The sequence below is a fragment of the Struthio camelus genome, chromosome 17, assembly GCF_040807025.1.
Source record: "Struthio camelus isolate bStrCam1 chromosome 17, bStrCam1.hap1, whole genome shotgun sequence".
Taxonomy (NCBI): domain Eukaryota; kingdom Metazoa; phylum Chordata; class Aves; order Struthioniformes; family Struthionidae; genus Struthio; species Struthio camelus.
Genome location: NC_090958.1, coordinates 17455579 through 17469949, shown reverse-complemented (window position 1 = coordinate 17469949; position 14371 = coordinate 17455579). Strand labels below are relative to the sequence as shown.

The 14371-nt window shown below is 44.9% G+C and overlaps 1 protein-coding gene across 14 annotated transcripts in view; it reads left to right on the top strand.

Annotated features, from left to right (window-relative positions):
* KDM2B (lysine demethylase 2B) overlaps positions 1 to 14371 on the top strand; it is a 122501-nt gene that overhangs the window by 38988 nt on the left and 69142 nt on the right. For 8 of the 14 annotated variants that reach the window (XM_009666600.2, XM_009666599.2, XM_009666594.2 and 5 more), the window contains exons 7-8: positions 5607 to 5700; positions 6603 to 6756. In XM_009666600.2, coding sequence (XP_009664895.1) covers positions 5607 to 5700; positions 6603 to 6756 — 248 coding nt within the window. Of the gene's footprint in view, positions 1 to 2121; positions 2471 to 4654; positions 4828 to 4889; positions 5317 to 5606; positions 5701 to 6602; positions 6757 to 14371 lie in introns of those variants that run through there. The other 6 variants (XM_068911276.1, XM_068911273.1, XM_068911277.1 and 3 more) reach the window with 5 other exon arrangements.

Genomic DNA, 14371 nt, shown 5'->3' with positions numbered 1-14371 from the left:
AGTGACAGGCATTTCTAACAACTTGATAAAGTTTGCACTATGGAACAAATGAAAATGAAAGCCGCAGTTACGGTAACACCTTTTTTCTCCCTTCAGAGTTCTCCCTATTACTTAAAATGTCTAAGCACTGCTATAATAGGTCTTTGTATCGCTGCCGTCCTTCAATTAAGAAGGATGGTGTCTCCTGTATGAAACACCTCTCTGTTCACAAAAGGATGCTGCTCTGTTTCCATACTCTGTGTCACAGCCAGCCCTATTTTTCCTCTGTTAGGCAGTAATTCCGCCGTCCATTCCTTTCTATTCATTCCTTTAGTAAAGAGGGATGGATTTAAACAGATGCTAAAATGCTTTGCTGAACTGTGGTCTAATTAGAAGCTGAGGGTGTGCCCCTGGAGACAGAAATTGCCCTTGGGATTGAGGGAGCTCACAGGTCCCGCAACGCAACCTGGCGCTGATTTATGCCTGTGTGATACTCATGTGCAGTTCGTATGTCACTTGTGAATTGCTTTTGATACAAAACTGCTATATAAATATATTAAATACAAGAAAATTAGACTAATAAGTTTGAATGAGCACTTCTGCTTATTGGATAACAAAGCAAATAAAATTTAATGTCTTCAAGTCGATGCATTAGTCTCAAATCCTCATTTGTATACAGCTTGGAGAACTTGCAGTATCGCACATCTAGCTGGAAATAAACACTGGCATTTAAAACTGTTTGTGGTGAAGCTGATGCTAGAAAAGCCATGTCACAAAGATGAAGAAATGAGTTGCGTTTTCACAGATACCACAACGCTGCTGCAGCGCAGCACAGCCGTGGGGCGGACAGGCCTGCTTCGCTGCGCGTTGGCAGATCGCTTCGTTTCCTTGCGGCTGCTGCCGCCTTCTCAGAAATTTAAGCTTCCAATTAAAAAAGAGGCCTCTTGGTTCCTAAAGTTCAAAGGTAACCTTTCAAGCGTTAGCTGAACGTAAGCTGTAGCGACGAGGTTTGCAGGCGGCCTGACGTGGTAGCTGGGTGCAGCTCCGCTGTTCCTCTCTGCGGGCTGTTGACGCCAAAATCTGATGGCTGGAATGTAAATAATTCGTTGCCTCCGAGGTCCCTGGGTGTCCCCCCGACGAACGCCCGGACTTGGAACCCGCGGCGAGCAGCCCCTCGCTTCACCGTCGCAAGGGGGTGCCACCGGGGCCGGGGGGGACCTGGAAAGTGCTACCGCTTGCTTATGCTTGGTCCATAAGCGTAATTTGTGGTTGCTTTTACCAAATCTGTGGCGCAGTGTGAGATGCACGGCAGAAAACAGGTTTTTCTTGTATCCCGTGTGGTGTTTTTGTCTGCCTGACTCGGATCGCAGCTTCCCCCCGGGTAGCAGGCAGGCCTCGCGCGTGGTTGTGAAGCGCCTCGTGCGCGCACCGCGCGTCGCGGCCTGTTACTATTCGGCCTGGAGAGGCGACGTTTTGTTTTTCCCTTCAGGTGGGAAGAGCTGGGCCGCCTTTCCCCAGGAGAGCGCCCGCGAGGGGGCAGAGGGGCCGGGGTGGCTTCGCGCCCGCGGGGAGGCCATGCCCTGCGCAGCCGGGGCACGCGGCCCGCCACGGTGCGAAGAGCCCGGCCGGCCCCGGCGGGGCGGGAGACCGAGGCTCGGGGCGCTCCCCGCGGGCAGCAGGGCTGGAGGGGAAGCAGCGCAGGGAGGCAGCAGGGGCTGGCTGCGCTGTCCCCCCCCTCCATCTCTCCGGTGACAATGGTTTCTTTTGTCTTGCAGGCGTAATGCGTGGCTTTCGGTTACAGGGCCCCCCGCGTGGGAGCGGTGCTCGGCGTGGGGCAGGCAGGCCGTTAGCGCCCGGAGTCGCTTCCTGCTGGTTTCTCCCCGCTCCCGTTTCCCCATGCAGTGAGTAGAGGCCTCAGAGAAGGGCAGGCCGAGCCCCCAGCCCGGGGCGCCGCGATGGGGCAGGCCACGGGCGGCGCAGCAGCCTCCCTCAGCAGCCGCCGCGCGGCACCGCTCCGGCCGGGAGAGCGAGCGGGTGGCCGCGCCGAGTGGGCCCGCTCCTCTCCCTCCGCCTGGCACTTGCAGTTGGCTCATGGGTTTGTGGTATTCGGTTTCAGGCTCGGGCGTTTCAACCAGCCGGCGCTGCTCCTGGGAGGAAGGAAGAGCGAGCTATACTTTTCTCATTGGCCCGAACAAAAAACAGAAGCCTCTGCTGGGGTCTGGGAGTGGTTTATGGGCTGAGCTCAGAGGCAGGGGAGCCCTCGCAATGCCAGAGGGAATAGAGCCGCGCGGTGCCTATTGCGAGAGACGCGGAGCTAACGCTCAGGGTAACGCTGCCTCCGCGCGCGCTCGCGCGGCTCCCCGAGCTCCTGTGCATGTGCGCCGCGCCGCTGCGTCCCCCTGCCCGCCCGCGCGTGCATCCCGCCGCGGCCGCCGCTGCCTTTGTCTCCCTGCCTGCCTGCGGGGCCGGAGCCGTGCGTGGCCAGCGCGATGTGGGTTTGCCTGCGAGCGTGGGCGCCGCGTCCCCCTGCGCGTGAAGCGAGGCCTCCGCGTTGTTTCTGTGCACCCCGCTCTCCCTCTTTGCATAATCTTCGTTCGTATCCCCCCCCCCTCTTCTGGGGGGGGAAATCTCTGTGTTTGTTCCTCCCTGCGAGTTTGCAGGTTACTCCATGTTTCTTCTCATTGTTTCACTAACAAATTTCCCCATTTTTTTTTTTTTGGGGGGGGGGGAGCCACCCTTCCCTCCCCACCCCCATCGCAAATCCTTCCCCCAAAATAACAATACATCAACTTAGCAATGTCAGGCGAGTAGAGAGCATGAATCAAACTCTGCAGTGGGGAAGGAAGGGAAGCTCCCCCGTGACAGAGTGCACACAGCTGCTGGCTTTAAAAGCCTAACGGAGGGCACGCGGGGAGATGGGGTGAAGCCGTCGGGGCCCGGGTGCGGTGGCAGTCGTGAAAAAAATTGAAGCTGGGGCATCTTCTGCGGCCGCCTGTATTTTCAGGGTGTAGCTCTGGCCCGATTGCCTCACCGTATCCCGAACGGGGTTGTGGCGCCCGTAACCCGCTGCTCTACCTGCTGCGGCCCAGCACGCCGAGGGCAGAGCCGCGACCCGGAGGCACGCGGTGCCGCGTGATTTCTTGATTTCTTTCAACATGGATGCTGTGCAATGGGGTTTGGTTTGGTTTTGTTTTGTTAAGGGGAAAACCTGAAAAAGTTGCATCCTTCCCCCGCCCCCGATAAGCAGCTGCTAGCGCTGAGCAGCCGCTGGCTGGGGCCGGAGCGGCGTGCGCGCCTAGCCGCGGCGTGGGGCTGCGCGGGCCCATGTGACTGCGGCGCGCGTTGGAAGAGGAAGCCGTAGAGGTCAATGCAAAGGCGTTGTGCCCGCGGCTGGCAGCGAGGGACCGCTGCATGGCGGAGGATCGCTTCGCCGGCTCCTGAGCCTCTCGCTCACCGCTGGTGCTGGACAAAAGCAGCCCCGTTAGATTGACAGCGGGAATTAAATACGGAATGGCTCATTTGTGGATGGAAAGAAAAACTGTTTTGTTTTTTTTTTTGGTCTTTCTTTCTTTCCAAACGCTTTGTAGGTTTTTTATTAGCCACCATATGTGGCTCTTTCACTAAAGCCACCTTTCTTGCAATGGAAATTGTTGTGTTTAGAGGAGTTTCAAGAGATCAGAGGGACGCAAACAAATCGAACAAAAAGAGTTGCGTGTTCACAGTTCTCCCTGCCTTGGTGTTTTCTCAGGCACAAAGCTAAATGTTGAACACTTGGGATTTGACAGGGAGTTTAATCCTGGTATTTCCTCTCTCAATAGAAACGAATCAGCAACTTCAAGTTTAGATTATTGATTATTAAAGAATTAAATAAAACTCTGGCTAATGCGAGGCCATTTATACTCGTTTAGGATACCTTAATAAGAACGGATAATTTCAGGTAGGTATCGTTGTCTCAGAAAATGTTTGTTAATGTGATATATTTCACATCTGACCTTTTGGAAACTGAAAATAATGGATTCCATGAGGATTTGATTTTTCACTTTAAAACAACGTGAACCTCTAACACTCAACAGTGCCTGCAAACTCGGACGTTCCGTGTTGGTTTTTGTTTTATTAGCGATTATTCAACCTGGGACTTTTTGCATTCTGGCTTGAAGAAAGGAGACTTCCTTTCTGGGCTTCTTTTGTTGTTTTTAATTTCTATCTGACTTGTGATCAACAACATCTTGGTAAAGGAAACATGAAAGAAGAAATAAAAAAAAAAAGTGTATTTGGGAGGGAAGGACTCATATTTTGAAATGAAGCATATTGAGAGTCTAGACAGCTTCTTGGCTAGCTGTGATTTTTGAAGCATCTGAAATACCCCGGGGGCAGAAAAAGCTCTCTTCCTGCTTCTGAAGGATAAAAAATTCCAGAGTGGGCAAGAGGAGAGACACATAATTGCACGAGGAGAGGTTTTAATTGCGAGATGAAGGTGCAGGACCTTTCTGAAGCCCGCAAATTGACTGCCTTCATGACAGCATTGCGTATCATTCTGTCAACTCCAGCACTGGATGTGGTTGCTAGGCAGCAGGCTCTTATGTACCTAAAGTCGCTCTGATTTGCCAGCCTTCTGCAGACACATGGTAAGGTCCTTTCTAGCCTATCATCTAGAGGGACTTTTGCACGCCGTCTGCATACTGCTGAGATTCTCTACCTGAATGTGATGAGAAAAAGACACAGTTAAATGAAACCTTTTTTCTTTTCTTCTTTTTTTTTTTTTTCCCAAATCCCTTTCTGGTACTGTTTCCATAACCTCCCCCCCTCCCCAAAAAAGCCATGAAACGGCGACCGGAACAAGGAAAAGAGGTTAGTGGGTTAAGTGGTGTGTGTTTCCTGCGTTTGCAAAGGTGCCTATAGTGAGAAGGGCGGCTGTAATTCGGCCATTAGTTACAGATGGTGGCTGGAGGCTTGAGATTCGTGCAGCGAGATGAGAGCTCCTGTATATCTTCCCAGCAGGGCTGACTTTAAACTGCTTTGAAAACCTGAATCGAGAAGACATTAAAAAAATAGTGAATTTGATACTTTGCAGTGCTGCCAGCTGGTTCCTTTATGTATTTTGATGCAGAAATGCCTAGAAGTGTGAACAAAAAAGACTTAATTTGCCAAATGAGGTTTCTTTCCCCCAATCCTTGCAAAAATGGCATTAGTGGCAAGTAGGTAATGAACATTCAGGAAGATTTATAAGCAAATTAGATTTTTCAAAACTTTGGTCTTTGAAGCCATTTGTGTACAACTTTTGGTGAAGGTTACGTCTCTCAAGCAGTGAAGGAGAGCATTAAACAGATCACCCTGGGGGTAGGCAATAGCATAAGAAATATTTCTGAAGACATAACTCTTACTATTTTTCCATTCCTTAGCTCTGAAAGCTTTCCTTCCAGATGTATGAACAGCAAACTCAAAACTTGGAGATGCATATTTTCCAGCAGAAACCTGATTATAGTTACTTCATGAGGCAAAAAGCAGTACTATAAATGCAAAAACTTAATTGGTGGAAACGCTATCACTCATGCAGTTACCTCTGCATGTTAACACATGAAAAATACTGTTTCAGACTGATTCATGTATGTTCTTCACTGTATTTTCAGGTACTGTTTGATGAGTGTGAAAGGATGCTTCACTGATTTTCATATTGATTTCGGTGGCACTTCAGTCTGGTATCACGTTTTCCGTGGGGGGAAGGTAGGTGAACCTTATTGTTTGATATTTTTATTTCTCTGCAACTGTTAGGGGAAAGAGGAGTTGCTTTTGTTCTTTTTATTATTAACATTTCTCTTTTGCTGGTCAGCAGTCTATTTTAGTTAGCTTTGTTGAGCTACATGAAGTTTGCTGAACTAGAGGAGCACCATTCCCCTGTATGAAACAAGCAAATAAATTATTTGAAATACCTAATGTATTATTTGTGGGTGGTGGTGATGGTGGTGGTTTTAGGCTTGTTATTGCTGCATAGTGTAGGAAGTGTCTTGCAGTGAGTACGTGGCTGTGTGTACCCTTGTTGGGTCAGAGTGCCCTCATAAGTCTCCTTCTGTAGCTGGAGCTTCTCAGTTTCCTATTAGAGATTCCAAGTTCCTTTAAGTGTGTGCATGCACACATACCTGAATTGAAATATTACCGGATACAGAAATGTTAAAATATATGGCATGTATGGATGGCTACATTGAGGACCTTGTTGTTTTAGATCGCTTTTCCCGTTTGTAGTATAGCTAGGGTATGGTAGGCATTGAAATAAATACAGCAGATTGAACATCTCTGTGGTGCAAATATTGTTCAGCTGTATGGCCAATGAGGTGGTAGTATACTAACACACTATTTTCAGCCGAAAATAAACTCTGTGCAAGCGTCTTTTGAATAAGATGTTTCATGGAAGCGATATGACAGCTGACGGTTATCTTGCCACTTCGAGCATATGTACTAATTGCTGTTGCTGCCTGCTGTGGACCTCTGTGTTCCCAGCACCTGGAAAACACATATTTTATGTAGAAAGTGCTTTTCGTTTCTCTGACATACGATGACTTTGTTGGAGTTTCTCAGCTATTTATTTTTGTTTACTGTTGGTAAGAGTTAAATCTTTGTTTTATTTTTAGATCTTCTGGCTGATTCCACCTACTCTGCAGAATCTAGAACTTTATGAAGAATGGGTTCTCTCAGGAAAGCAAAGTGATATCTTTCTGGGGGACAGGGTGGAACGATGCCAAAGAATTGAGCTGAAACAAGGCTATACGTTCTTCATTCCTTCAGGTATCTCTTGTGAACTAGCTGGTTTTGGAATCACTGGCGTTGTGCTGAACTGATGATTCTTGTCTGTGAAATAGTACTTCATGTCTAAACCCCTTGTTGGGCCTCTTTATTTGCAGTAGCAAAAGATAGGCTAGGGACTAAATGGGCTTAATTTCCCAGAAACTGTCCCATCCAAAATGATGAGAAATGTACTGGTGAGAAAGCACATGCAGTGATCACTCGTGTTGTACCCGGGAAAGGGAGAAAGGACTTGGATCTCTGGGACTGTCAGTTGAGAACTTCTCATCAGAATTGCTGTGACTTTTTTACTGTTTTTTGCCTTCTCAGAAAAAAATACCTGTGTGTTTTTCTTGTTCAGAGATATAACTGTTCTTTAATATATTCAATGACCAGAGTCAGTGACCTCTTCTGGCAGGTTTCACCTGCCGTTCAGTAACCTGCTTCTGTCTGTAACCAGGGATGGGTCTTGATTCCCTGATAGAGCTCCGTGGAGATTCCTGTACTTGGGAGAGCAGGCGCTCTGCTGAATGACTGTGCTCCCTCAAGGCTGTTCTTGGGGCAGCAACTTTATTTTATTGCAATAACTCTTCAGGACTTCTGCTGATGGAGATGGTGCTGAATCTGCATATCTTCCAGTAGCCCAACCACACTTCCTTTTTACTCTACTACCCACTTCAGTGGCTGTGTTGCATGATTCAGACTCTTCTTGCAAAGCAACCTAATAGTTGCTCTTTTGAGGGTTGGTGGCCTCAGCCCTTCTTCTCTGGCCTGAATTGGATTAAGGATCATGCAGTCAGTAACGCTCTTCATTTAAGATAATACTAAGCTTTGCTCTCTCTATTATAGGACCGTAAGGTTGTTTATAATAATATGATACATTGCCTTTTTCTAGTGGATCTTACGGGGGAAGTAAATATTGGTAGCCTCTGTAACTGGTAGAAGGACATGTTGGTTGTTCTTCAGCTTCTAAAATTACTTTGTGGAGATAGGTTTGGGGGTTTTTTGTTGTTTGTTTTGTTTTGTTTTTTAACTCTGAAGACAGAGAGCATGCAGGGTCATAAGAAAGCAGTGATGATGTTCTTGCTAACTAGGGAGCATTGCTGGTGTCAGCTGAAAGCCACAGATTTTCTCATTTGGTAAGTATTTGGTAAGAATCAGCTTGGGAGGTGACAGGCAAAATGGCTGTGAGGGTGGAGGAGTTAATCCATTAAAGGAATTAGGTCTTCCCTTGAAGCAGGTCAGAATGTGCTGTTACTGTTTGAACTGGGTGTTTGAATGTGCCTGTGCTGTTTGCTTAGATCCCGTTACTGCATCTTCATATTTATCTTCACTCCCTTGTGAACAGCCTCCTACGAGTAAGACTTTCTGTATGTTAGTTTAGTCATGCTCAGCAGTTGGAATATAGCAAGTTGTGGGAGCTTATACAGGGCACAAATGCAACATGGTACCTGAAGTGAAGTGATTCCAAATGTGTTTTATGACTGTAGCTTCTGTTTTCTTAGGAAAGCCCAATATACAGAAATGCCAATACCTCAGCCATTTTGGGCTTCATGCCATATTTGAAAGGCACGTATGAATAATTTCTCCTTAAGCACCTCATACGTATTCCAGAGTTTCTGTTCTGCTGTATATCAGAAAAATTTCCTGGCAAATTCCTTATTTGTGTGCAAAGATAGTATTTCTAAGTTTGTTTTAAGTATGGAAATGTCTAATTAGAAGATGTTCCAGGTCAGCAAATTAAGCATGGCCCTGTAAAACAGTTCAAGTTCTATAACCTCTTTGCTCTGATTTCTGTGAGTATCATATTAATTAATGTTTGAATGTATTTTTTATGTACTTAATAACTGTTCATAATTTTGGGGTTACAATAATGTTTATCTGTAAAACCAGTGTGCCCCCCATACTTTATTGATTGAGCCCGATAAACTTTAACGAGCCTCTAGTCATCCATGGAGAAAATACCTTCTGATTACAGTTGTGGTCTCAGAAAGTGTAGGATGATATAGATAGCACTCAGCTGGCCTGAGAATGGTGAACATTTCAGTGAAGGACCTTTTCTGTAAAAAATCCTGCTCTGCTCCTGTTTTCAGGTCATCTTTAGGGGTGGTCCTAGGAATGCTATTTCATTGTCCCAGTGTAAGGATGATGTAGGCAGAGAAGACTGTACACAAGGCACATGAGGGAGTAAGATAACAGGCTTGTGGAAGATGGAAGGTTTCTCTGAGAATCTAGGATCAGCAGTAGATCCAGTAAATCCTCTGAAACTACCAACCGCTTGGACAAGAATGAGAGTTATTCTTACAGAAAGCATAACTGTAATGCTCGCCAGGGCCTTGGGGTATTTTCCTCTGCGACACTGCCTTCATCTCTTCAGGATTAAATTTAAACCAGTTAATTTCTACCCATGCTTCTAACACAGCAAAGCACTGACAGAGGCAGGTTCACAGCTGTGGGATCAAGGAGAAATTGAAGAAAGTATTATCAGCATAGTGAGTCGTTGTAGACCAAAGTGTGTCTTTCAGTATTTGAGGAGTCCCTCAAGACCTAAGTATGGGATAGGGGGAAGCAGGCTGGGATTCTGAGGGATACTGCACCTGGGGCCCTGCCCAGGTGCCGAGCTGTGCTCCTGATGGCCCCATAGGGCTTCTCCAAGCAAGTGATGCACCCTTACAAGCTCTCACCTCCCACTTTGCCAGTTCCCACTGATGAGTCAAGGATGATCAGCTCTGGTAGAGTCTGTGTTAAAGTGATAAAATCAGCTAGGAACCTGGCCTTTTCCATTACTCTAATCAACTAAACTGATGTCAGCATTTAATTGTTGATCGAGAAATCTACCATTCTGTTCCATGCTGAGGCTTCTAGCCAGATATAGATTCAAGATGCTGAAACAGCTGAAGGTTCAAGGGTGGGAGGAAGCCGTAGTAACTACCAGTGTCAGCAGGTGATTTTTCCTGTAGAGGTCTGACTCCTGTTTCCCTAGGATGGCAGAGAACTTGTCCTTATGCAGGAAGCCCTTAGTGAAGAATGCTGTGATCCTAGGGTATTTGCACTGTCTCTGTCATCACAAACACTGTTGAACACTTAACCATAGGGAAGATTAAACAGATGGAGTTTAGCCGAGGTAACACATCTTGCTCTGACACGGTGGACAGCGGTTGTTGCATATCTGTCTGACCCACCTGCCAAATAGAAGGGAGATTCTTTGTAGATAGAGTTCTTCTCTTTCCAGGTGTAAGCTGTGATGATCTGGGAGAGGAAGAGTGTAACCTCAGTGCTCGCTTATTGTCTTAGCAGAGACACAACAACATTTTATCAGTTCCAGGTGTAAGCTGTGATGATCTGGGAGAGGAAGAGTGTAACCTCAGTGCTCGCTTATTGTCTTAGCAGAGACACAACAACATTTTATCAGTTACAATCAAGCCTAGAGCTTGTCCCATATTATTTGTGCTGTAGCTTTCTTCTATATAGCGCATGAGTCCGATGATGACTTGCAGGGAGGATGTGTGGAATGGAAGTGTTTGGAGTCCGTTGTGGTGTTCGTTATGGAGAAAATATTTAGATACCTCTTATCACTGTGTTAGGGACATACTGAGCCAGTGTTTGGGTAGCATCCCTCAGATTTCTACAGCTCAGGGTTACTGTAACCGCTTCTTTCTGGCTTGTATGCAGCCACTTGTTCCTTCACTTATATCCTGATTGCTCCCCTGCAGCCTGTTTGAAATACTGCTCACTAAATTAATGCAAAAGTGCTATCCAGCTTTTAAATATATTTAGTGCTTGTCCTTTTACTTCAAATTTACATATTTTTCTCCTTTTACAGCTGGAACCTTTCTCTCTCTACAGCAGGAACCTTTCTCTCCCCCCCGCCCTTCACCTGCAAATCTAGTCTTTATGCTCTGTAAACCATCTTTTACTTCTATTCTTACACTTATTTTTCAAGTGATGCTTTATGCATGTACTTTCCTTCCCGTCTTGATTTTCTGAACACCACCTTGGTTCCTCTTGTGTACTCCTAAACTTTATGGTTACCTAAACCTGAGTTCAAAACTAAACATATGCAAAATGAAAGATTCATCCCATTTCAGTCCGCTTGTTCTTTTGAGTCTTGTAGTCTTGCTGAGTATGTCATTTTGATTGTAAATGATGGGACTCTGACGGTGATATGGTCCCTCCCCTCCTTCCCAATTGTCCTCTACAATCCACATCTTGCAGTAGCTTGAAATGTATTAGGCTTGTTTGCTTTTTTCCTCAATTTTCTGCCAGATCTCTCTTTTTTAAAAAAAAAAAAAAAAAAAGGAAAAAGAAAAAAGAAAACAGACCTTTTCTTGTGTGCTTATGTTTGTGTGCTTGGTGTAGACTCTTGTACCTAAAATTAAGAGTGTTTGCAAAATTGGGACACACAAGCAGGCCACCTAGTAGTCTCTTGTTGAAAACTTGTCTTGCAGTATTTGTCTCCGTTGTTAATATTGTGAAATCAGAGTATCATGATTATGGGCCTGAAAAGGTGAACTCAAGCCAGTTACTGATAGTGTTGTCTACTAGAATATGGATAGATATGGTGGATTTTCTTCTCTTTCAGTGAAGATCAGTTTCACTGACTTCAAAAGAAGTTTGTGACACTTAACTGCAGATGTGATTAGACTCCAAGATTTGTAGTGTGATTGGTCCAAGAAAGTCCTGCACAAATACTACAGGTTTCTTCAGAAGGAGAAGGCTAATAGTAAGGAAGGGTAACTCTGATCCTATTACCTTTTGCTGCTGATCACTGTCAGAGGCAGCAGGTTTACGACTAGACGTGCTTTTGGTTTGACTCTGTATAGCTTATTGTTCTTATTGTAGGCTTTACAGATAGGTAATTTTAATACAAATCCGTTGAAGAGATGAAATGTTGTTTGTGTGTGTGAACTGGTAGTGTAGCAAGGAAAAAGAAATCCTTAGGTAGACAGGCCATTTTGATTGGCTCTTGTCCGTTCTTTAAATCACACAGTAACGGTCCAAGTAATAGACCACTTCATGGTCCATACTGTAATGGTCTAAGAAGTCACTGTGCATTTTTAATTTCCAAGAATTTAATCATACATTGTCATTAGATATTGTAGAAGACTTTTGCAATGCTGCTTTGTCAGGCTTTTCCATGGTCAAAATGCAGACAGGGCAACTTGCTGTCAACTGGACATGGCATTCCTGCCTGCCTCCTGTTTAGACTTGTTGTGCTAGTAAGAAGCTGGTGGCTGCGCGCTGTTATGTAACAGTTGTTCACCTCGGAGCTGGCAGTGTTCCACCGAAGAGTAAACTGTTTGCTTTACTTTATGTTCTTTGTAATGCACTTTGGGCCTTTCATAGGGAAAGATGCTATTATAATCTCTCTAATTTCTTGAGAGATGAAGAATGAGCCACAGTCTAACAACATGTTTTCATTGTTCTGTGATGTCTATTATGTTAACACGAGAGTGCTCCAAATTTCTTGTTTTCAGTCAAATGCAGAAATAATGACTTTTCTCTGATGAATGTTTTTTGGGAAAGGACGGAAAGAGATGTTGTACGCTAGGCTTTAGGCAGCGATTTGGAAGGGTTCAGAGTGCTTCAAATACTATATCAGTGGTTATCAGTAGGATTCTGTTTATTATGAGTGTGCGGTCCTAGGTCACCTCTGCTGTGCCAGTCAGTATGTGATGAATTATTATGTAATGGGGCCAGAAGGTAGCATATAGCCTTTATATCAAGGGGAATGACAGGCTATTAAAATCTGACTGGGAGAATGTTTTGCAGGGAGTTGCACTAGGGCTGCGTAGCTGCCTGGCTATTTTTGGTTGCTCTTAACTTCTCCCATTTCAGGAGTTTCCACTGACATTAATGGAAGCTCCATGCGTGGAACCTTTAGGGACCAAGTGATGAAGATCAGTGGAGAGGATCAGAGAGGAGAATTTTTGCCTTGAGTGTCTGCTTTTACATAGAAAGTGACAGCTTAACGTTGAATATTAGTTCTGTTCCTGTACAGTGTTCTACTTAATTCTAATCAAATGAAGATCCTGGAAGAAACATGCAACTACACGTGAACCCCCAATGAGAGGAGAATGGTTTAGGGGGGTAATTTTTCCCAAATTTTGCTGGCTGGCATTTTATACTGTAAACGAAAAACAAGGTGGTTCGTATCCAAAGGTGCCAGTGTGGAGGAAAAGAGATTAGGGATAAATTCTGAGCTGTTTTACTCAGTTAGGTGGCCCTAGGAGAGGTATATGTATATGTGCAGAGGATTCTGCTGTCGCACATGCAGTAGCTCAGGTCTCACTCTAAACGCAGCGCAGAGCTTTCTGCATATGCTCAGGTCATTTCACAGCTGTGAATTACACACAGGACAGGTCTGGTACATCTGACATTGGACCCCCTGAATAGTGGTTGGGTCCCTTTCCAAGCTATTGGCACCAGCCTGTGTGCTCATGCTGTAAGAGAGCAACGCGTAACTGACTGGTCTGTCTGCTACTGGGTTTAGTTTTTAATTCCAAGCAGATGAACTGTCTCATTTTGGATTTTTGATGAATTGGGTTACCTCTTTGGACCTGAGTACGTCATCTGAAAGTTATGAAGGCTCAGATAATATTCATTAGGAGATCCAAGGTCTGTTGATGGTCTTTGAGGGCAGTATATTCATAGTGGTTAGTTTGCTTGCTTTGCTGAACACAGCTTAATGATGTAAGATTGAGAGTTGCCATATTACTTGTATTACTGGGGACAAAATTGTTACTATTCATTTTTTACTTTTAAAATGTAAACATGATGTGTCCTTGATACATTCAGTTGTAGGCACTATTATGACACAATAACTCTTCTTTTGAAATGAGAGAAATCATGTCTCATTTGCTGTCAGTGCCCACTGTAGGATTATCTCCTTAGTCTTTTATTTTTATTTTTGGGATGTATATATTTAATCTTTTCCACCACAAGTTGCTGTAGAGTTGCAGGAAAATGTGTACGCCTTCTGTATCATAAAGCAAAATATCTACGCAGTTATCTACTCAGTGGACACAGATGTACCACAGTTCTGGCTTGGGGTTTGTAGTCTGCCCCATAGCCTTGTAAGTTAATATTCCTTTTTGTTATTCTCAGCTGGACGACTGCATCATTGATGATACAGTTGGAATTTGCAGGCCCCTGAAATCTTCTAGCGAGTTTGCAATGTTTAATAGTACTTGTTTTATAAAAATTCCAGAAGATAATGAGATTATATCTTTCTTTTAACTGTTCAGAAAAGCTTTTGTTACTGTTAATTTTACCTTCGTGATTTGCTTGTGATGATAACATCTAAATATTCAAGTGCATCTTAGAAGTGGTGGAGTAATTCTTTACTGTAGATCAGCTGAGGGTGTTTCTGAACATCTTGAATGAAATTCCTGCTCCATGTTGGCTTGGCTTCATAAAGCAGGATTGTTTTGGGAAGGAAAAAGTTCTCACTGATCACCAAGAACTGAAATAAAATAGGTCAACTTTGGGGAAAAAACGAAGTGAACAGCTCTCTTGTTGAGGCTTGAGATGGGGGTTATGAACAGAGCATACGCCATGTCTGCGCTCCCAAAGCTCTCTCTTCTCCATTGAACTGACTTTGTTAGGGGGCTGGCTG